General features: G+C 39.5%; 2 protein-coding genes across 2 annotated transcripts in view; one reads left to right on the top strand and one right to left on the bottom strand.

The window, feature by feature from the left end:
* nlgn2b (neuroligin 2b) overlaps positions 1-19,555 on the top strand; it is a 64,439-nt gene extending 44,884 nt beyond the window's left edge. Inside the window, exons 5-9 of the mRNA XM_038709478.1 lie at positions 8,591-8,776; positions 12,022-12,287; positions 12,415-12,568; positions 13,921-14,287; positions 14,861-19,555. Of these exons, the coding sequence (XP_038565406.1) occupies positions 8,591-8,776; positions 12,022-12,287; positions 12,415-12,568; positions 13,921-14,287; positions 14,861-15,794 (1,907 nt within the window). The 3' untranslated portion in view covers positions 15,795-19,555. The remainder of the gene's footprint in view (positions 1-8,590; positions 8,777-12,021; positions 12,288-12,414; positions 12,569-13,920; positions 14,288-14,860) is intronic.
* Positions 19,556-23,182: 3,627 nt separating this feature from the next.
* On the bottom strand, positions 23,183-24,752 carry LOC119896134 (endonuclease domain-containing 1 protein). The gene is made up of 2 exons (XM_038709624.1): positions 24,420-24,752; positions 23,183-24,183 (listed from the first exon to the last, which is right to left on the bottom strand). Exons 1-2 carry the CDS (start codon positions 24,720-24,722, stop codon positions 23,575-23,577), a joined length of 912 nt encoding a protein of 303 aa, XP_038565552.1. The 5' UTR covers positions 24,723-24,752; the 3' UTR covers positions 23,183-23,574.

Consider the following 24,752-nt stretch of genomic DNA (forward strand, 5'->3'; position numbering starts at 1 on the left):
TGTGCACGCCGATATATCTCTGCTTGTGCATGTAACAGTGTGTAAGTGTATGTGTGCGCAACTTGGTTGAGTGCCGTGCGTAAAATATATATATATGAATAATGCAACCATCCATCTTAATTTTTAATAGCACGCCTCTCTGACACTGAATTGGAGTCAAAGTGAGAAACACAGGCATGCTGTATTCGAATAGTTTGATGTTCTAATCTTTAGTATTATCCTGTACTTACACACACAGGAGCTTACACATGCCAACCTCATTTCATTCAATGCCTGCGCCTTTAAGAGAGTGATAGGGAGTCAGGAATAAGGGAAGAAGAGAGAGCAGGGAATAGAGACAGATGAGCGAGGGAGAATCATAGAGAGACAGTGAGGGAAAAGGAAACAGAAGGGGGGAGATGGGAACAGTCTAAAAATAAACCGTCAGAAATGCTTTTTTAAATCTGCACTGATGCAAAGTATTCATTCAAATAAATGCTCCTGCAGTGTGACCACAGCACCCTTGCATATGGTTTTACGCCTTATGCTTTCACCCCAGTATGACACATACACATGTCAATCGTCTTATTAATATATGATACAGCCTGTTGTTTGTGGAGTGCAATGGGTGAACGAGAAGAAAATGTCTGCTGCACACGTCCTGGTTCAGAAGTTCGGTGACAGTCGAGATTCCAGATTGCTTCTCGGCTCACCTTCTCCTACCTTCCTCCTGCTCCAGGCCCAGAGAGCCTTCTGATTTGTGTTGCATAGCCATCTGTTCAGACTAATTAACTAATTAACTAATTAATGAACTCTGGGGAAAGGCCCACCATCGTGGGCCTGAAAGTGAGAACATTTTTCACCTCAGGAAGAGAGATGAAACGCTTCTTCTGGAAACGTTTCTCGGCACTTTCTAACCAATTTCAGCTTTTTACTTGTAAGTAAGAACAACCTACTTAGTAAATACCACCACGTTTAATAACCACAGCTTTTACACTGAATAAAAGCAGTTATGAATTCAACATTTGTTTGCTTATCACGCTGCCAAAATGCACTTTTCATATTTATTAATATTCATTTATTATATTGATTAATATTTTTGGTGAGGTTTTTGATCAAGTTCAGAACAAACTAATTTTGTTGTTCTGAAAATGTGTTAATTTTGTACATGTTAACACCTGAATAGATTGAATAGATTTTTTGAGTACCTTAGGGGAAGTACATTCATCTGTGAACACAACACTGCCACTACTGCCACTACTGTATTATCACCTTACAAAGTTGATATTGGGATTGTGTTAGCAAATAGCTGCCTACTTACACATCCAGCAGACAATGAGCAACATTCATTTGGATGACCATTATTCACAGAGCAACATTAGCATACACAAAAAGTCCAACAATTTAATCATTTAGCTCTGTTTTGGCCTCCACCAACTGTTGAAGAAAAATATTTGGCTCTGTAGCTTCCAAATACCACTATGTTCACCAGCGATTGGCTAACCTTCTTCCATTTGGTGCTGGGCAGGAAGGGTACAGGGAATATATGAGATCTTTTTTTGTTGAAACCTGCTGCCTGCTGCAGCTGGAAAGAAGGCTGAACCAAAACATTAAAGTTGCAGGCCATAGCTATGAGCTGAAAGATGCTAAAAGGCTCCGTAGAGCTGAGGGGAACTGCAGAGTCTGGTGATAATTCTCTGTGGGTTCATCACTGACTTCTTTCGCATTGCACATAGTCCTTTCATCCATTGTTAATATAAACATATTCATTAGAGCAGCTGTAAGGTTGCCTAAGCCTAGCTGGGGACAGAGTACATGTAGTTTAACACTTTGGTAGCAGACTACTACAGTGCGAGCGCACCCTACTGGACTCACGTGGGACACAGTCAAAGAAAAATGTCTAAAACCGCAAACTTCATATGGTTTTGTTTAAAAAAGTTGAGAGATATTGAGATCATGTAATATCTCAATCAGATGTGCTGCTTATGTTGCCTAATAGTTTTGATGAAGGAAGTTAAGTCTTACTTGTCTGTGGATGTTACCTCTTATATGTTATCTGTTATTAACAATTTCATCTTACTTTTGTAGTGAAGGTAACAAAATTTGCAAAACTGCAGTGCTCTTCGTAATACTAAAACCTTGTAACTTCCATATATTATTGTAGTTGGGCCATACTCTGTTCAATACCACTATTACTACTACTACTCATAATGACAATTATATTGCATATTTTATAGTACTGTTCTTAAAATTACAAAATACTGAGAAAGATGTGTAACTTTAGCTTGTTGTCCACTTACAGACCAATCAATTCAAATTGATGTGCTCATGTACTCTGTGCGTGGCACACTAGTAAATGCCATTTTATGTGTTAATAAATATAATTTTACAAGCCCATGGACAATTTTCATATCAATCAAAACAGTATCAGTGCCTCTACAAATACAACTTTAGCCCAGTGAGCCTTGGAAATCAGTTCCAACAATGTTGCCCGTTGTTCTCTAAAACATCCCTTTAAATATGACATAAACATTATTTTTAACCAGCACAGATTTTGCTGTCAATTAATTTCAGCCTGCTGCCTTCTCACAACTCAGCTGTCCCTAAATACAAATGAAACACACCTCCCACTCCCCGCACAGAGCCACAGTCTTCCCACTCGTTAACACTTCTTTCCCCACATTTTGCCTACAGTGCACTGACTGTGATGACTGCACAGAAAAACATAATCATTTTGCTTGCGTGTCATTCTGATTGCAGCTAGATTCACGTGCAAACCAAAACTTTGGATCTGTGAATCATACTTGAACATTAGAAAAGGCTGCAATATTCTTAATTATTTATCTGCTATCTGGACCTTAATGCAAGTGCAAATGTGGTGGTAAAATTGTGTGTGTTTGAGGCTAAAGGTTCTTGGAGAAAATAAAACTGTATCCAGGAACAGTTGCTTCCATTATATAGGCAAAGTTCACATTGAACACTAATGACTTATAGGTATATTGACTGAAACTGACACCAATCTGCCTTCCAGGCTGGCAGCCAGTTTGCACAGCTGGACCAATCAAATACAAGGAAGATAATTAATGCAGCTAGTCATACTTGAAGCAAAACATCTTACACACCACATAAGGTGTCAAAATCTAAAAAATCAGAGATTTTCTGTGAGGCGAGAATTAAAGAGGAGGAGATTTTTCAATCAAAAATCGTACTTACAAACGTCCATAAATCAACTTACAAAACATAGCAAAAAGTCAATTTTGTCTCTGTGGGTGACAAAACCCACAGTGTCAGACTTTGAAAGACTAATTTTCCAACTTTACATTTCTATGTAACAAATGTACTTGACATTAGGTTTACTGTAATCAGATAATCTACTCAAATATTATGAAACTATTTATCCAAGCCACACACTGGAAAGTTCTTAGTATTTCTCACTAATTACTCCTAGTTTAGCCAGTGAATAGCTTGTGTAATATCCTATACTATTAGTGTACTGTAATCAATGTACAATTACATGGTGAGTTATATGCATACGTGTCATAGCAAATTTGATCATCAATGAAAACAGCTTTATATCTTTATGATTAGCTTTGTGATTAAATGTTTGGTCTGCAAGCAAGCCTCTGTATTAAGGGTTTTAATTCATTTAATTTGATCAGTTTTTAGTTCTTACTGACTTTGATTTTGATGATCAGTTCTTTCTGAAATAGAACTTTTTTTGTGTTGCTTTTGCTTTGAAACGTCTTTGTGTCTGTGAAGTTTGAAGCATTGCTTTTCAAATTGGGATGACAGCCTGGTTTTATTGCACAGCTTGGTACCATTTGAATGGACCTTTTGAGAGTAAAAACTGAGTGAGATAAGTAAGGTAATAAATACAATGACATTGGAAGCCTATGGGCGGTGTACTGAAATGACATTAGTTCAGCAGGAGGAAGCCCAATTGCAATATAATTTCATTTCTGGGTGTACTTGACATACAGAGTGATGCATAATTGAAACAGACCTGCAAGCATGTCTTTAGATTGAACTTCCAGTGCCAACAGGGAGACTTAACCGATTTGTGTAAACATTTTGATAATCCTACAAGAATGTGCATGAGGTGAAGTACAGCAGCAGATCTTTGAGTCAGTAAAGGGAAATGATCACTTTTGTATTGTGGAAAAAAATCAACATCCTCTAGGGGGTGCTATCAAATGCTTTAGATATTCGCTCAAGATAGAAAAATGTTAACATTAAAAACACCCTTTTTCTCCGCAGATATGTAAACTCATTATTATTTAAAGTATATATTTGACCATGCCTAATACAGGATTTACAAACTTGTACATCAGAGTAAGTGTTTTTAATGACAGAAGTACTTTTAAAATATCTTTTTTAATTGTTATTATTTGAATTAATTAGATGTCATTAAGTCAAGTCATTAGTACATACAGTACTGCATACAGTACAGAGAAAGGTCGTATTCATCCGTGAATACATCCATACACAGTAGATAATCCTCAAGGTTACCGCACAATACTGAATGATCAATTCCACTTTATTCTAATCATCAAAACAGATTCTTTAGTCTTCAGTGTGCAGGAGACATTCGCCATCTGCTATGGGTTTTTATTTCCTTTTTTGTAATAGTGCCTCTACTTTTACTTGATTGATTTAGTGACTCATATATACAGAAACACTGCGATGAACTGGCGACCTGTCCAGGGTGTACCCCGCCTTTTGCCCAATGTCAGCTGGGATTGGCTCCAGCCCCCCACGACCCTGTACACAGGATAAGTGGTTGACGATGGATGGATGGATGGATGGATATACAGAAACATAGCCTTGTTTCCTCTCTTCAGTCACCTTTTTGTTTGTATAAAAAGGCAATATCTTTTGACATCTCTCATCATCTCCTGTGATGTCACAGTGAAATTATATAATGTGTCATTCAATATATTCCTTTCACCTCTCTGTCATTTAGGATCTGACAGTAGCTTTGGGCAATATTTGGTTTAATACCAGTCTTATGTCTCTGGATTTTTTTTATCCCTTTCTCCTTTCTTACTCGCCACCCCCCATCCCCTCCCTCTCCTCTTGTTCCTTCTTCTCTGTTCACAGAAATATGTTCAGTGACCCACTGCAGTCATTCTGTTCAGTCCTAAAAAGGACTCTGCAGATGCATGTTCCAGTCTCAGCAGTCAAACAGTCAGATGACTGAGCGCACTTCAGTTCTGGTCTTTGAATTTGCAGGATTTTACAGAGATGGTCGACAACAGAAGATATTCTCAGTAATGCTGTTCAATATGGTACACTTAACAAAACACTGAAAACATCCTCTTGGTATGGACGTGTGTAAAAACTTATTTTGTCTCAAAACGTAAAAAGAAAATCCTTCTGATGATATCTGTCTCTTAATGCTAATACATCTTCCTGTTGTAGATGCAATACAATATCAATAAGGATAATGGCTTTTACCATGACTCATCTCATTAGTGAACATTAGAGAAACACTAAGTGCTCCTACTATCTTTTTGCATTCAGTGGTAGTGTTCATTATGCTTTCATGATTCCATTAAGTAAAATCACTTTTGTTTTTTTAAGTTTTCGTAATCACGAGTGGAAAGATGAGCTGAAGCAGCAGTTATTAGCAGACATACAAAATACCCTACATATTTCTGTTTTAAATTTCCCTCCTTCAGTTGCTCACTACTCTCTGTTTTCTTTCATCCATTAATTTCACTGTCTTCATCCGGTATCTTTACTTAGAGGTTGATGACTCCCCTCACAGTTCCTTGGCCGTTACCTAAAGCAAGTGTTGAATATGCATGAGTTCAGCCTCATAAACTGCTGCTCTCAGCGCTAAAGTCAGTAGGAAGCCCAACTCAGCAGATGGGGGGGATCAGAAAGAAAACTTACTGAAAGAGAAAGAGAGGAGAAGAAGGAACTTGTTTGACTTATCTTCAATGGTGGATGACAAACCAAATTCTCTTCATGTTGCCCTTGCAAAGAGAGCGATGGGATTGGCGCTAGCTGGAGCTAGCATGCTAGCTAATACTTTGTTTTTATGCTCACAAACGCATGCATGCAGCTTTTGTGTACTTAAATATGGAAGTGCTTGAATGTGTGTTTGCAAGTGCTTTTGTGAGTGTCTGTCCATATCATTTTGCCTGAAGCTCTCTGGACAGTTGCCAGGCAACAGTGGCAGGCAGCTCAGCACTCAACTGGGCAGCCACAGAGCAGACACTTCCACGTGCCCGTGGTTTTGATAAGCGGCACAGGTCAGCGCTGATATGTTACCAGGTCAGAGTCACATCAGGCTAAGAGCCAGCCAATTGCTGGGATGATCTGAGGATAACACAATCACACCACAACATGCAAACAATGTATTAATCCTTGCAAGGTAATATTTCTGCAACAACAATGATGATGATGATATGATGATCAAAGTAACAAGATTTCTGTTTTTAGAAATCTACACTCAACACAGCACCATGGAAGCTGACAGCAGCTGTGGTTTCTTATACATTTCTTAACCCTGTTAACTCTGGATAACAATTTAATTAAGCAGTGGTTTCTCATGATCATTATCTTATTAACATTAGTTAAGGCAAAAGATTATTGTTCTCACAACACTGGGTCACTGTTTGTGGTTGCATGGGGTGCAACTGTCAGACTTATTAAAGCATTCATTTGCTCTTTCAAGATAAAATGATAATTTAGTCGTGATTCTGAGATAATGTAAAAGAACACAAGCCAGTGTGGTTGCCCTTAGCATCTATGCTTTTGCGACGTCCAACATGAGAACATTTAGTTTGAGGTGTTTTTCAGGTAGACATCTACATAAAGGCACATGAAAATGTTGATAGAGGTTTACATTAATCTTCTTATGATTGAATTATTGCTGTTCATGCAAACACACGCATAAAAACATATCTCTGTAAAGATCAGATAAAAAGTGTCCATACTCTAGGATGCAGGCGCAGTACCAAAGCCATGTCCGCAACACCTGGACCTCAGTATAGTGGTATACATAGTGTGTATACTAGGTTATACTGTACATGTCCCTGCAAAAGTAAAGATTTATTATTCAACTAAAATGCTAATTTAATGGATAAATGGCATAGTTGCACTGTATAGAGCCATACTTGTTTGGTGTTGTTTGCCATCTAGTTCATTCAGTTCAAACCAAACACAGGCTGTATCGCTGTACAAAGCAGCGTAATGACAAAAGAGTCAGAGGATGGGGTTGTTGGCATCTAAAGACATAAGTATTGTGCACTGTTAAACTGTTACAGCCATCTTATTCGCTGAAGTCACACACCCCTAATGCTGCGATTGGCAATGTTCTTTTATAAGAACATGACTGTTTGTATGTGAAACGTGTCGCTCATAGTGATGACCCCCAAAGAAAATGATCACACGAGTCTGCAGTTCCCCTCAGCTCCCCTCAGGTTTCTTGTTATTCAAAATGCACTTCAAGCTACTACTCTGTCAGAAATACAACAGAAGACAAGCAATCACTTTAGCTATATTTAAACCAACCTAAATACTTTTCCTCTTCAAAATGCTTTGGATCGCCATTTGAACATCATTCAAATCAATAGCAGGAGTGGCGGACTCCGCCACTGGCAATGCAGACTTTTATGTAGAGAGACAATTAATAACTACACATTTAATGGCTATAGCAGAATAAATGCCAGTCATAAACAGGGTGAGACCAGGGATATACAGACAACTTATCAGTGGATTAATTTGATACTAAAGAAAACTTAAAAACGCTATGATTCTTACATGAGATCTGGAGTTATAGGGAGTGTCTGCTGCCCCCTAGTGGCCAAAAACTTTCTTCTTGCAAGTTTAAAAGGAAAAACAGAAGTTCTGGCATCGGCCCTGGGCACTACTGGGAAATTCTGTTCATGCACAGGAAGTGACACAAAAAGTGTCAAAAATATAATTGTACTACTTAGCAGCGCTGTTAATATGAGAAAATCAAAAGATGAACAGGCCACCTTGATGATGGTTGCAGACGCACATCCTCCACTCCTGCAGCCATCTTAGGAGTGTGCAGTTAGGATATTTTCTTGGTAATGAAGTCATCCAAACCATCAAAAAATTCCAGAAGACCTCCTCTTCTTGCAGGGTGAAATAGCCGGCTTAGAACACATGCACTGTACTGTGTGATGTTCTCGAATCCACTATCAGAAGAACAAAGGATTCTTGTGTGTGTGACATTTTGTTCAGTTTATTTTATCTTGTTGTGGGTGTGCACCTACTGTGTGAATGTGTGTCCTGGAAGTAGGTGAAACATGCCTTCTGTTGCTCTCCTCCTCTCCTCTCGACAAGTTCTCTTAACTGTGTTATATTTCCAGCGTGGGTATTAAAAATGAGTAATTTGGCAAGCCTTCTGTGTGAAATCTCCTCAGACTTGCAATGAGTTGGAGGCTGAGAAGTTCCCGACAATGACAGAATGTCATCTTCTGTTTATGTGGGATGTTTTTTTAAAAAGGCAATCAACACACAGAATTATTTTCTCCTTTGCTCCTGAATTTCTCTCCTGCTCTTCTTTTTGCAGATAATCTGTATTTGCTTCCTCTTTTCCTCTCTGTATTTGTTCTAATTTACCCTGCAGGGTTTCTGAGCACAGGGGACCAGTCTGCTAAGGGGAACTATGGCTTGTTGGACCAGATCCAGGCCCTGCGCTGGCTCAATGAAAACATTGGCCACTTTGGAGGAGACCCAGAGAGAATCACCATCTTTGGCTCGGGAGCTGGTGCCGCCTGTGTGAACCTTCTCATTCTCTCCCATCACTCCGAGGGTAAGGTTCTTTCACTGTCATATACCCTGCTCAAAGGGGATTAACATTTCAGGACAGTGTAGGTAGTGTATTTCTTTACAGAGCATGTTAGTCATTTCAATGAACAGCATAAACCAGATAAACATATGTGGCACATGTATATTCCTAAAAGTGAAGGGATATAATATTCAGAGATGAATCATCCACTATTAGCAGCAATATAGTATATTTTTCTTCAATAAACAAAAAGATTCAGTAAATTGAAAGGGAACCAAACCGTCAGTGTGCACAGTGCTAGAGTCGACAGATGGATGAAGACAGTAGGTTATTTGCTGTAAAACCATTACTCACCTTGGGACACAAGCCCTGTAATAATCCAAATAACGTCATTCCATGAGGGACTAAGATCACTGAACTGCTTTGTCAGAATTGTGCTTCTCCAATAAAAGTAATCCTGTCTGGACATGGCATTAGGAATAGATACAGTATATACTGTAGATATTACTTACTTTTATATATTTTACATGGACTTGAAATGAGAAACATCATGAGCACTTTCCATATTTACTATTGTATATCTACAGTTTCATATTATTGAGTTTCATTCGTGAATTTGATATATTTACATGATTTCATACTGTTACTATGGTGACAGACTCATTAATAACATGTGTCTCCACGAGGACTGGACCAAAAGACTGTGGTCTTTGCACTTTCCACTTGTATTTTAAAATAATTCCATCCATTTAGCAGATGGGCAGTTTTAAATGCCCTCTTTTGGTCAGTAATCTTGCAATTTGGGCTTCCAAGAGCTAAATTACAGAGTCTTCAGTTGACAATGCTGATGTTTCACTAATGTTACAGGCAGGCAACACTGGTGCAAAATCTGTTATTAAAAAATTAAAACTATTATTTCCTCATATTTTTTATATACATGTAAAAGGAAGGCATCTATAGTACACTGGTGGTTTTCAAGCTTTTTGAAATCATGGCATCCCTTTATAGTAATGTTTTTTCCATGGCACCACCATTTCAATGGTTACTGGTTATAGCCTAAAGGTAAAAAAAAAATAAAAGAAGAAATCAGAAGTGCTCGCCTGAAAAATATATATAAGCCTATTCACAATCACTCCTAAAATAACCAGCAGTTTTAGGCTATGTTGCTGTGCAGATTTGCAGAAAAACATTGAACATAAACTAAACCAAAATGTATTTGTCCAAAAGTAATATTTGCCTACAATATAGGTTTATCATTTTAAAAACACTCACAAATATGACATCATGCAATATACAAATAAAGTTGTTCAAGTTTTTGCTGGCTAACAAGGGTGTTTTGTCTCAAGATGTCTCTTGAACTTTATTTGGCACCATTTCCACATTAGAGATTTGTCACTGCAGACAAGGGATTCAGTCGTGAGACAGGCTGCTGTCCATATCCACCAAAAGCAGTAAGCTAAGTAGTTGTAACTATACAGCTTGATTTTTGGTTCTTGTGGTCACTACTCTAACAGTCATTGTTTCTGACCACTGCGCATCTGAAAAACTTTCGTACTGGAAAACGTGTTCGGTTACTATGACAACCAGCAACAGTGAGATGCCCTTACAACTGCGGCATAACTGCATATTTAACAGGCTTTTTAATATGGTGTTTTAGATGTCCTCTGTTTTGATACATTTGAAAGTATAATTTGAAAATTCATACAATTCATGTGAACTTTGCTTTGTTATTCCATGAGATGAAATGTTTGTGGGAATGTGCAGTAAAAACATACAAGTAAATCTTGCGGCACCCTTGTCCTGGCCTCAAGGCACCACCTCTGGAACCACTGCAGTATACTACATATTAAGGACTATACTATACTTTCTTTGGTTTGTTTTTGACTGGCAGATCTCTAAAATACCCACCAGATGTTTGATCACTAATCCTCTGATGTGATCTTGGTTGGTAGAGCTCAGAAGGTGAATGGCACTTTATACTTTACCAAGAATTCAGATTATGTTATTACAGAACTGTTAACCTTCGCACTGTCAAACTGACCTTGGTTAGATGAAATATTTTTTCATCTGTACTATATGAAGGTGATTCTGAGAATTCTGTGGCTATGCATGGCAACACACGCATCTTTTTTATCTATCACCAGAAAACATTCAGGAAGACATGGAATAGCGTTTCAATAATTAGGTAGTATTGGCCAAGTTGTTAGTTGTTGTCAAGTTGCCAGCTAATGTTGGCTGTGTTGCATGCTGTCCATAGGCAAAGACAAATACTCACACAGGCAGACTTGTGTTCAAATTATACTTCTGGTTTCCTGGTTTAGCATTCAGTCTCACATACAGACGTGTATGGTGAATTTTAAAACACATCTTATCAACACTGATGGCACTTTCATTTGCTTATCTGTTGTGTTACTAGAAACCTCCCTTTAGAAGTGGGTTAGTTTGGCTCCTTTTGTTTTGATCAGTGTTGGATTATTGTGGTCGAGATTATGGTAAGTCATTGCTCATATTGTAAATTAATGTAAAAAAAAAAACATTATCATTATGCCTTTATTTGTGGAGAATATCCACTTCTACTCCATTTTGACTGTTAACACCCCGAAGTGCAGGAAAAGTTGGGGGGTGAACAGTTTTTAAAGGTACTGTGTGTGCAGAGGAGAGATGAGATGAGGAGTGGAGCTGGAGCCGCAGCTGAGAGGCTTCTTAATTGATTTCACAGGGAGAAGAGCGGGGGTGGGGCACATGCAGAATATGGGGGGGCTTAATTATTAATGACAGAATCTGCAGATAAAACAGAGGGACAGCAAGCCACTTTACATAACAGTGTAGCGGCGCAACAGTGTAGCGGCGCAACAGTGCAAGCAGTTTTCTTTCTCTCTGTGTCTTTCTTTCTGTCTTTCTCGCTTTATCCAACACAGCCATCAAGCCCACTGCTGTGTGTAGAGTTGTCACCATTTTTCTTGCTGCTGTCTCTCGTTGTATGTAATGGAAGCACTTAATTTTCCTAATGTTCATTAAGATTCTGTCTGGCTATGAAAAGCAGCAGAATATCTACTTCATCATGCTTTGTATGTAATACTCTACAATTGCTCCTCCTCCAACATATGCATTATTGAAAGCATTCACACTGTAAGGCCTTAAAGGCCCCATCAGCTCCTAGCAAAAGTGTGTCAGAGGGAAATAAATGATGCTGAACTAAGAGAGAGAGAAGTGATTGTGGGTTTTCTATATGTTTTCTTTATCTGCTTTCTTTATCTGGTTCTGTGTAGGCCTGTTCCAGAGGGCCATCGCTCAGAGTGGCTCAGCCATCTCCAGCTGGGCAGTCAACTACCGACCTGTGATGTACACCAAGATCCTGGCGAGGAAGGTTGGCTGCACTCTGGGGGACATGGCTGATTTGGTGGACTGCTTGAGGAGGAAGAGTTTCCGGGAGCTAGTTGACCAAGACATCCAGCCTGCACGCTATCACATCGCCTTCGGACCTGTGGTAGATGGGGACGTGGTGCCTGATGACCCTGAGATCCTCATGCAGCAGGTCGGAGATGATTTTTCTGGGTATCCTCAAGCGAATGATTGCATTGTTTCTGTTTTTTCCTTGCATTTGGTGTGTGACTACATTCTATGCTGTCATGTCATGCTGTGTGTGTTTGTCGTGACACCAGGGCGAGTTCCTGAACTACGACATATTGCTGGGTGTCAACCAGGGAGAGGGCCTGAAATTTGTGGATGACAGTGAAGGAGAAGACGGAATATCAGCAGCCTCGTTTGACTACACCATCTCCAACTTTGTGGACAATCTGTATGGATATCCTGATGGTCAGTCTACGCTGTTTTATCTCGAGCTATTAATTAGTTTGAAGCTAAAATCCTTAACTTTGCACATGTTGTTGGTCTCCACGGCACTGTTGTTCAAACTACAACAAAGATGGCAGAGGAAAATACTTGTTACTACTAGTTAAAAGATAAAGTCATGTAATCAAAATTCTACTTAAGTAGAATTACATAAGTATTAGATACTCAGTTAGAACTTAGGCATCCTATTATTGGATCATGATTGCCGAGGCATTAGTCTGAAAGTAGCTAACTATGATTATGATGTTAACTATGTAACATATAAATTTGTTAAGTAATTAGTTAGTGAAGTAGAAATATAAAGTTGCATGAAATTAAAATACTTATAAGTACAAGTACCTCAAATTTTTATTGAGGTACAGTACTTGAGTAAATGTTTCCACCACTGCTGCAAGGTGAGGGTCATGTGACCGATGGGGCTAGCCAAGCCAGCACTACAGCTGGCGGCTAGTCTGCTAGCTTGTTTACTGTTGTCTGTGCAGGGTGTTATGATTGTTTTTTTGTTATTGCTACAATGGATATATTTCAGAAGGAACTGATGATTTAAGTTTTTTTTCTGTTCCGTAGCATTAAGATGGGTCCTCTTCATTATCTGATGCTTTTCCAGACAGACTTTCTGAACAGAGCTGGTGGAATTTGTGTGCTGAGCTGCGCACCCACACATGAAAGAATATGAGAAAAGCATTTGATAATACAAGGGTATATACAGAACAGTTTTCAAAATTTAATTAACTACGAGTTTGTATTCAGAACACAGTTATAAGCTTTGACAAAAATAAATGGAGGTTAATGAATACAGAAACACTACAGGTTGATCAACACGATTTGGAGAGTTTTCCCCTTCACTGTAGAGCAGATTAGTGTTAGAAGGAGATTTGTGGTATGCACTTCTTCGCTGATTAACTTAGCTATAAGGACACAATCTAGCTAGGCTACAGAACTAACCTGCTTCGTCGTTCATATGACCCTAGTCTTGCAGTTGTATCGGTCCCTTGAGAGTGTCCCGCTTTTGAAATTGCCTCTCTTCTGTGAACAGCTCTTCAGCTGAACGAAAATCATTGATTGCAATAGAAAACTATGTTCACAGTATATATTGTTTGTGCTACTTCCTGTGCGTTGGCTCTAGTCTGACTTTATTGGCACAGTCTGAATAGCAGCACAGAGACAGGAAGTCAAAAGAAAACAAACCAGAGTGGAGACTACATCTACAGTTTTACAATATTTTAACCAAAAAAGTTACAGATTTCAGAATTAAACCTTTATCCACATACTCTATTACTGCGTGCATACTCACATTCCTTTTTGTTTCTTTCAAGGTAAAGATATCCTGAGGGAAACCATAAAGTTCATGTACACAGACTGGGCTGACAGGGACAATAGTGACATGCGTAGGAAGACCCTCCTGGCTCTGTTCACGGACCATCAGTGGGTGGCCCCGGCTGTCGCCACTGCCAAACTTCACGCTGAGTTCCAGTCGCCTGTCTTTTTCTATACCTTCCACCACCACTGTCAGACCGAGGCAAGGCCAGAGTGGGCAGACGCAGCCCATGGAGACGAGATCCCCTATGTGTTTGGGATTCCCATGGTGGGAGCCACTGACCTGTTTCCCTGTAACTTCTCCAAGAACGACGTAATGCTCAGTGCTGTAGTCATGACATACTGGACCAACTTTGCCAAGACAGGGTTAGTATAATGCCAAATTTAAGAATTACTTTCTTATATTAAGTCCGTTTATCCTATGAGATATCAAGTAATACACAGTGTGTACAGTATACACTTTTTAGAAGCTCACATTGGTGACTTTTGTCCCTTTAATCCAGTGGTTCTCAAACGTTTTCTGTCACGTCCCCTTTAAAAACTGAAAAAGGTTCAATATCAATCATTAACAACACTGCTGACTGAAATGAAACAAAAGATTCATTCAAGGTTAGCAAAATAGCCTTACTTGTATCAGAGCTCATTTTTGTTTATGCCACGACATGAATCACATTCATGCAACTTTAGGTCTGCTCAACATCCATACAGTAACGTAAAGCACCTGCTCTTTCTGAGGCGTTCTTTATGCTAAAATCCAAATCAGATTTCTACACAGGTGCTCACCTCAAATAGCATATCATCTCTTGTGTTTTGATACATTGAATTACTGTATTAGCATCATAGGCAATGCTAAGTGAAAAACTTCTAAATGATCCAGAATTCATAACGTAATAACAAATTTGTTTGTTATGTTTTGATTCTGTTATTTCTCTCTTCCAGGGACCCTAACCTACCAGTTCCTCAGGATACCACGTTCATCCACACCAAGCCCAACCGCTTTGAGGAGGTCATTTGGACCAAGTTCAGCTCCAAAGACAAGCAGTACTTGCATATCGGCCTGAAGCCTCGTGTCAGAGACAACTACCGGGCCAACAAGGTGGCCTTCTGGCTGGAGCTGGTGCCACATCTCCACAGTCTCCACAAGGAAATCATTAGCTCAATCACAACTCGACTGCCGCCCGGAGGCACCAACCGCTGGAAGGGCCCTCACAGCCCTGGCACCCGCTCCACACGCCACCCTGTAATCTCCACCTATCCTCCTGATCCTGAGCCCTACGGTTCAGAGAGACCCCGCTATTCTCCCTTCCCAAGTGAGACAAGGGACTACTCCACCGAGCTGAGTGTGACAGTAGCTGTGGGTGCCTCGCTTCTTTTCCTGAATGTGCTGGCCTTTGCCGCCCTTTACTACAAACGGGATAAGCGCCATGAACTCATGCAGAGACGCCACCGCCGGCTGTCCCCGCAACGTGGCACCACAATGGGCATGGGTGTTGGTATGGGAGTAGTAGGAGCCCCACCACACAATGACCTGGCGCTGACTCAGGAGGAGGAGCTAATGTCGCTGCAGATGAAGCAGCAAAGAGTGGAGCTGGAGCACTGCACACCGCTCCCTTCCCGCGGCATCCACGGTGACCTGGAACCCCTGAGGCCTCCCGTGTGCCCACCTGACTACACGCTTGCCCTGCGGCGGGCACCGGAGGATGTGCCACTGATGACAGCCAACACCATCACAATGATCCCCAGCACCATCAGCAGCATGCAGCCCCTCCACCCCTTCAACACTTATCCACCCGTCCCAGCCCCCTCCACTACACCTGTCCCCAGCCACAGCAACAATGCCCTGCCACACCAACACTCCACCACCCGTGTATAGGACCAGGCACAACCCCACTCTGGGCTTACAGAGACGCACCACACAAACTGCTCGATACAAACTCCACCCTCACCGCCCTCTATTCTCCTTTACTGTATCTTTGTCTTTTCTCATTAAGCCCTCAAATAAAGCTGCAGTTTGTAAGATTTTAAGCAGTGAAATACCTCTAAAATATAATCATAAATCAAGGGGGAGTTGATTAAAAAACTACCCTGTACCCTGCCATCATAGGTACATACTGCTTTGCCCTGTTTCAGTATCTCTTGCTTAGGTGAGCCACCAAACGCACCAGCTTTAAGCTTATAGCTCTCTCTCTCTCAAAGAGGTATTGAGCTAATCACAGTCACTCTGGCATCTGATGGGTAGCTTGGTTGTTTTGCGCATGTGTCGTTGTGTCAGTGTAAAACTATGTTTGACATAGAATACATATATTAATTTTCATTCGTTTAGTGAAAAGATAAGACAGTAGTGAGCAGCTTTGTATGAGGCGACATATGCCCCAACCAGCTGTCTGTCATAAAGCGGTGATTTCTTGAAACTTACAAATTGCAGCTTTAAAGGCCCAATCTGGAAGTGAAATTTGGCACCCCATGTTGAGCACTATGTCCCAGCTGTCTCTGTGTTCTGATTTTGGAGACTTTTGTTTGGTGTGAAATGTACTGACAGCACTGGAAGTGCCGGGATGAACTATTTGACATTTAAGCACGAGTTTTTCATTGAACTGAAAACTTTATTTCTGCTGTTTACAAATTTATGTCCCTGTTTTCAGTTAGGATGCGACCTAAATGCAATCAAAAGTTGTTGTTTTTTTTTAAAATCTGTATACTCACAAATGCTGCTTTCAGAACATTTCCAGATTGGGGCTTCAACTGTTGGGGCGGTACAGGAAATAACTGAATCATACACAGTCTGTGGGATGCAACCTGGAATCCAGGCTGCCCATTAGAACTCACTGCATCTCCGCCGCACAAGCTCTAATCATGTCCATTACTTTATTTGTTTCTCGCTCATTATCTCTCTGTCTGTATCCCCATCTCAGACCATTTAACTGCTTCTCTCTTTTCGCTGCCTCACACTCTATCTCTCTCTGCATCTGCCGTTGTAGCTCTTTTTATTAATCCACTGACATGATCCATTTCCATCGTCACTTCTTTCCTCTTTCCCGCAATCACTTCTAGACTCTCTTTTCCTTTTGGAGTCTTTTATACAAAAACACAAATGTAAATGATGTATTATTAATAAATTGTAAGGATATGAATGAAAAAAAAAAGATATTCTGATATCTCGTTTTTACCAGCATTCTTGGTGCCAAGTACTGTGATAAAGTTCCTCTTTCACTGGCGTCCAGTGGACAGCCTGGAGGGGTCCATCCTGACTGTATCTTACAAAAGGAATTACCATCATAAAAAGTGCCAACCCCTTCATCTTTCTTTTTGATCCACACACTCTTCGTTTTTTTTGTTTCACTCAGTGTTGCACTGTGGCTGGTCTCTTCTTTTAAAAGGACATCAGATTCAATATATCCTCGTTTTAAAAAAAAACAGAATATAACATTTTATTAACTACTTTGCTGTCTGGGATATTTGCATGATGTTTTTTTTATAAAGAGTGTGGACAGAGAAGTTTGTTTTTTCATTTTGATGATTTGCCTTGTTCTTCATTGATTTGTTTTAATTTTGAAAATCATTTTCATTTTCTATTTTAATATCAGCTGCACTTTGTGGTACTTCAAAAAGGTATTAAAGTATTAAGAGATGAATATTGTGTAAAACTATGATTATAACAGAGTAAATATTTCCTCTTTATTTTTTTCATTTCCTAACACTGAGGCTGTGCCGCAAAACTACCAGAAAGACTGATGAAAGCCTTTTTCTTTCCTCCCTCTTTTAGCTCTGTTTCTCTTTACCTTTTGCAACATTCAAGTTTGCGGTCACTGTATCTCAATCTCACCTGAAGATAGCACTTTTTTAAGTTACAAAAAAAAAAAGAAACGACTACTTGATATGAATAGTCTAAATAAGGTTTATGTCTGTGACTGACATTAACCACATGCTTCAAGTGTTTGAAGACTGCCTGACAGTTATCTTTTCGTCTGCTCTTTTGTTGTTTCATGATTCTCCCGTCTGCAAGGTGGGAGAAAGGATCAGATATATTTATGACGGTGAGAAAGCCTTGTACGAGCGTTTCACATCTTTCGCACAACTGAACACAGAGACGGGTCACACTCCGGACAATTCTGAAAAGAAAAAAAAACCCACTGACATTAGGACAACAGTGGACAAATGCCGACAGTGATTCAATCGTGATGACAAATTAGCTTGTATGCTACAGTATGATCTGTCAATGCACAGAGGATGCATTCTAAAAACCTGATTTTCTTTTTTTTTTTAAATCTCTAATGACAGACATTACTCATACACCATGTACCACAAAAGCAAGTCGAGGGGGTTCCTTCACCCTTCTTGTAATGTTCTGTATCCTGTCTGCTTAGGATAACAACACTCTGGAGCCAGACTGCCATCCCTCACACTGGACTGGAGCGAGCTGCGAGGACAAAAGAACAAAAACCAACACATGAAACAAACTGTACATTTTTTAAGTGTAAGAGAACAAACTGGAATTTGTAAATATTATGTTTGTCGTTTGGTTTGAGTGATTGGCCGGATATTTTCTTTGTGACAACAGGTGCAAGTTTAGATGACTCACATGCGTATGTTTGATTCTACTTTATTTCCTACATCTCAAGAGCAAATTCCAATAAGTTATGGGCACATGAATACATCTGTTAACATACAGGAATAATTTTGAGGGGGAAAAAAACTCACAGCAAGGTTGAGGTCAACAAAAACACGGAAAGGAATGCTGACGGCTCAGGTTAGCCTTGATATTGTGGTGATAAAAATGCCCTTACTGCAAATAGGGCTGCATATATGGCACAAAGGCAGCTTTTGAGTGAAATGAGTCCTTTCATTGTTTAAAAAGCCAAAGAACAGCTGCAGGGAATGGATGAGGGAAGGGAAAATAGGGATGAATCAAAAAATGAGGCAGATAAATGAGATCAGGCAGATGTTTCAAATGTGCTCAAAACAAACAACAAATCAAGGAATTTCTTGTGATGCTGTTGGACTTAATTGTTAGTGTCTCACATTGTCTTGAGCATTGTCATACAGTATAACCTGTAATTGGGAGGTTGTGAAATCCTTTGTACTCTTTTGGTCTTCAGACTCTAACCATGTTTGTGGTTTTCCTACATTTTGCAGTTTTGTCTGCACATTCTGTTTATGGGATTATTGACCCAGCTCTATAATGTGAGTTTGACTTGCCCACACTGACAAAAACAGCACTGCAAAGACAGTTTTTTTGTTTGTTTGTTTGTTTGTTTGTTTGTTTGAAACTATGGTTTGGACAGCCAGCAGAAAATGGAAGCACACTCACCAAGTTTAAATGTTTACACTACAGTTTTGATGTTGGCTTAAAGTAAGAGGAAAAAATAAGAAAAATATAAAGCATCACAAGGACCCAAAAATCTTCTTATTACAACATGTATTGCTGGGATGGTAAAGTGAAGGCTTGCACCTGTTTGTCTGTTTCATTTAGTCAGATTCAGTAACCTGCTTGAAGCTCAAGATACTGTGAGAGAGCATTATGACCAGGAGGGGTTGAAAGAATTAAAGTTAATATTTCTATTTCAAATAGAGGCTATTACACACTGTATGTTGTGTATCTGAACTGGAAAACATTAAAAGACATTCTTAAACAAAGGCTTTGCCGTTTTTGTCAAAGAGATGCAGTATTAAAGCTATGTTACTTTTGCACACAACAGAAGGACACAACATGTGGGTACACACAAACCACAGCAGCTTTAAGACTTTGTTATGGCTAACCGGTTAGCGTTCAGTTGCTTATTTACACAACCAGCAGATACAAAGCAACTTTAACTTTAATTCTGTGTGTTTCTGGCCACCTTTTAGGTCTGGTTTGGTCTCCACCTATTCCTGAGAAAAAATACCTCTTTAGTTAGCTGCTGTGTTTGACTTGTTTTACTAGCTAGCGAGCTTCATTGCTAACTTTGTGTATTTGCTTTTTTGAATTGTAAAGTAGGTATAGCAAATGTTTTGCTCCTAATTGCGGCCCATAGCTGCTGGAAACAGTTGAAAATGGAGAGCCTGAATCAAACAGTACATTTGTGGGACATACATTTTAAAGAGGCTACAAGCTTTGTAGAGTTAGTTGGTTGGTTGGTTGGTTGGGTCTGTCACTGTGAGCGACTCCCAAATGAATCTCACATCCAGCCATTTAATTCAATATTTAAAATACTGATTGTTGGAGCTTGAGAGAAGTGGGGATGATTGTTGGTTTTTCTTTTTTTTTTAAGCAAGAAGGAAATGATTGTTCAGAGAGAGAACGGTTAACACCAAAAAGACACACTAAGATTGACACGGTTATCCCTTATTACTAGTCTTTACCAGTGTAACTGTCTTTATTGCTGTAGTAGTGGGTAAGGCTTTGAAGACATCATCATTTTTTGTTTTGTCAGTTTGGTTGTTGTCTAGCATATAGCTAGCTTTCACTATAAATGTATCCTCCTAATGTGCAGTTTCCCATGATTTCATTTTCCAAGCCACACAAACTGAGTTCTGACTTTCATTCAATGAGGTCTTTGAATTTCAAAGCCTACAATAACTTGGCAGCACCAGTTTGATGAACCGTCCTCTGATCTGTGTTTATTCAGCTGCTGTACACAAATCAATATTATAGCAAATATACTGGAACAGACTAATGCACTGGTGCTGTTGGAGAAAGTGTGGCATGGCTTATCATTCATTCAAGCCCTGATGTGGAAATAAGTGACTATCTTTGTTTGCACATTTATTTCAGGGTTGTAGTGGTGAATAAGCACTTTTAGACTATGTTGCACCGGTTTTCACCTCTCCAAAGTCACTCTAATCAGTCATTTTTTTCCCCCAATAACATTCTTGGTATTGTAAATATCACAGGTAAACTAAAATAATTACTTTTGGAAAACAATAAAGAGAGAGCCCTGCCTGCAGCTTTGTTGCAAGCATTTTTTAAAGTTTTTTTTGTTGATGTTTAAGAAGAGAACAGAGTGAGAGGAAAAAGTCAAATATTGCATTGCACAAGTGAAGAATGTTTAATAACTACGCCATAGCCAGAGGCCTTATGTTTTCAGGTTGTCCATCCATACCATTCTCGTGAACGCGATATCTCAGAAATTTCTCAGAAAATTCTTCAAATTTGCCACAAAAGTCCACTTGGGCTCAAAGATGAACTAATTAGAATTTGGTGATTAAAGGTAAAAGGTCATGCTCATAAACGCGATATCTCAGGAACACCTGAAGGGAATTTCATTTCATCTGCCACAAACCTCCACTTGGACTCAAGGATTCACTGATGGGTTTGTTTTTGGTTGTCGAAGGTCAAGGTCATTGTGACGTTTTTTGCCATAACTCAAGAATTCATACACTAATTATGTCAAAATTGTCTAATATAAATGTCTAATATAATAAAATGACTAAGTGAAAAATTTTAGATCCATAAGGTCAAAGGTCAACTTCTCCGTCCCCTTGGACTCATGGATGAACTAATTAGAATTTGGTAGTCAAAGGTCAAGGTCACTGTGACATCATAATGTCCCGGAAAAAAACCTTTTTGGCCATTATTCAACACCATAACTGAGGAACAGAAGGGGAGATTGTGACCTGATTTCACAGTTGGTCGGACACTAAATAGATCACACTTTTGACTCCAAGGTCAAAGGTCATTGTGACCTCAAAATGTTCACTGGGAAGACACAATGAGCTAGCACAGTACGGGCTTTCCTCCATCTTATCCGTTCTCCCTTTCACTTCCTGCCTCATTCTGAATTTCAAGCGTCGTCACAATCACTTCAAACAACGTAATGGAGTGCTCCTAGCTAATCATGATCCTGCTAATGAGTGAGTTTTACCGACATTTCATAGAGAGGCTTCGCATCTAAAAATAAATAAAAAAACACCAGATACACTCTATAAGAATCCATCTTTACATAGTAATCAAGTACATGTGTACCTGTTTAACCAATACATTGATGATAATCCTTGATTAATCAGTTCAACAATGCAGATTCACTGGAATCATGTGATTTTTATAGTGATAATTTCCATTTATTTCTCCATGAATTCCATTATTCAATTCCTTCCAAGTATTCACTACATACAGTATATTATGAGTCTGGACAGACATGCATGTAGACTGCAACTTGCCTGGTTGACGGAAGCACACAACCCAGGGGCAGTAATTGTAGTCATATCTGGAATACTAAATCTTTACTTTTGGTTTAGAATATCTGGCATGAATTATTGCTGCAATAAAAAGCAAGTTATTCGACCCCAGTGGGTACTCTTATGCTTGATGTGCACTGTATTAATCAAAATCATCTTTATTATAACTTCCGCAGATTCATCGTAAATAGATTGCACAATTGTTGATATGACTAATGCCTATGGTAATGTCATAGCATTTTTCTTTTCGCACTCAATCCAATTACCACCGCAGATAATAATAACTCTGTTTATCCTGTAAGCACTGAGCACAGAAAATACTTCACCTCCCTCACTAGATGGCAGTGTGCAACTATAATGTATAGAAAAGGCCTGCTGCTTCAGAAATTTGGGTTAGGCAGTTTTTAATCCAAATTAACAAGCCTATTGAATTTTTTTTAAAACCTCCATTTTGGGAAGATGCCTGATAATGCTCTAACAGCTCAGAAAGCATCTCCCTCTCTAGAATTGCAAATAGAAACATCATTCTCAAAAACTTTAAAGACGACTTCAGCAACACATGAAACCAAAAACTACTTTTTAAATTATGAAAAGTCAAATATGCCTTTATGATGTGATATTCACAGAAGTAATATTTTGTTTAATTTTTCATTGGACACCCAGATATGTTTTCGTTGTCCTTTAAATAATACAGTTTAGATGCTAAGTAAGGGTTCTCAGATCCTTGGTTTATTGAAAACTTTTATAACTTTACAACAAAAACAGTTGTCCATGGATTTTTTATGCTATTCAAAAGGCTTTTATTACTTGTAGATTAACTAAATGATTAAAGACAATAAAACCTATCTAACAGCCATAACAGTCACATCCAATTTTTATAACTGACAAAACATTGAAACTCACATATGTCCAAAGGTATGACAAAAAGAAGCTATTTCTCAGCTTAAAGCTTAATGACTTCAGGGGACCTCGGCTTTAATAAAAGATGAGGACTGGTTGTTTTTCTGTCTTTTAGTCTCTAAGCACATTTCGAACTGCAAACTTTTAGTTCAGTATTTTACGCATTTAAGCGTTTTATTGTATAACTGATAACACATTCACAATATAGACAGGTAAATTAAGATATTTTATTAGATGAGCCAATTTACATAACACACCATACATCTGTAGGCCTATTATACTCACTCTCACAACAAGGTTGCTTTCCGATACAATAATCATGGTATTTGTTATTATATATTTTAAGAACAGACTCAATGAAAGAACACACTCATTTTTCAACTGAAGAAAGAGCAATTTAGTTTCTTTTTATAACTTTTCAAGGGTACAACAATAACTGAGCTGCAAGGGAAATTTTTACTTTAAAGTTAAAGGGTATTCTCACATTATAAGATTTTTTTCATTACTCTTGAGCACAAAAAGGCACAATTGTCTACCATTATGCATCTTAACTTTAAAGAAATCCAAGTGCACACAGAAGGGCTAAACTCAGAGAGCTTTCAGATAGTATGTTGGAGGTAAAGAGGAAGGGGTGAGGGAGAGATGCAGTTGTCATAAAAGATCTGAAGGTTCTGGTCAACATCCATATGATTTTTCAGAAAGTTCTCAAGTTCCTGGACCGTCAGCTCATGAACGCTGTTGCCCTCTTTGGCGTTTTTGGCGAAGGCTGCGTGGGACGGGAAGCGGATGCGAACATCGTGGGGGGCGTTGCGGTCGTATTCGGTGCAGCAGTATGCGGACCACACATCTTCGGGGATGGCCACGCGGTCCTGGTTGTTTCGACGGATCATGTTGCCTCTGGTGGTCACTCCGGTGACGATGTATGCCGTGCCGCGGCAGAAGTTGTTGAGGCGGACCCGGATCCGCTCCTCATACTCACGCCAAGGCCCGATATTGAACTCCCGTATCTCTGGGACCACGTTAGTGAGAGTGTATGTGGCAGCCCGGTCGTGTGGGGTGGACTGGTGCTGGTCCGGGTTCAGGTGACCTCTCTCATACAGGACCACATCAGAGTAGTCATCCAGGACTGCCTGGCTGTCCTCAAACTTCATGTGCAGGTAACCAGTAGGGAAGGGCAGCATGTTTCCATTTCCATCGACTTCAGCCAGCTGGGGAGACACAGAAGAGCACTTACTGTAGTTTTATGATATAGTGGGAAAAAATGCTCAGCCAGTCTATGAGGCTTCTTTTTTCTCACTCTAACCCTAACCCTAACCCTCTCTAAGAGGCTTCCTGTATGACATTTTATGGGTTACCTGGTTAAACGAATGAATGAACACACCTTTAAGTGTTTGTCATTTTTGAAAAACAAACTAGACCAAATACTCAAAGACAAGCCTCTGACCTGTGGCTCATACATCCATGGGTAGTCCACACGTCTGTCTCCCTCTGTCTTCTTGAAGGTATAAGCCGAGTAAACTGGAATCCTCTTTTGGGAGTCGTACAGGGTCACATAGCGAGGTTTGTCTGCATAACGTTGGCAGATCTTCTTCAGTTTGGTGCCGGTGAGCCCCCGCGGTGGTGTCCCCATATACAGGGAGTCCTTGCATCTCTCCACGTGATTAAAATCTTGAACAACCGTTGCTGACATTAGAGGCAAACAACAGATTATCAAAAGAGCAAAAACTGAAAGTGATAACATATTCATGGTCAGAAACGTCGCTTACTGTGGCCTCTG

The sequence above is a fragment of the Micropterus salmoides genome, unplaced genomic scaffold, assembly GCF_014851395.1.
Source record: "Micropterus salmoides isolate LMB-PRFRI ecotype aquatic unplaced genomic scaffold, ASM1485139v1 Ms_hic_scaffold_9, whole genome shotgun sequence".
NCBI classification, from domain to species: domain Eukaryota; kingdom Metazoa; phylum Chordata; class Actinopteri; order Centrarchiformes; family Centrarchidae; genus Micropterus; species Micropterus salmoides.

Excerpts from the sequence above, each read along its gene's own strand:
- LOC119896134 (XM_038709624.1), bottom strand. The coding sequence starts at position 24,722 with ATGAATATGTTATCACTTTCAGTTTTTGCTCTTTTGATAATCTGTTGT. Across the intron at positions 24,184-24,419 it reads CATGGATGTATGAGCCACAG|CTGGCTGAAGTCGATGGAAA; the intron begins GTCAGAGGCTTG and ends GTGTCTCCCCAG.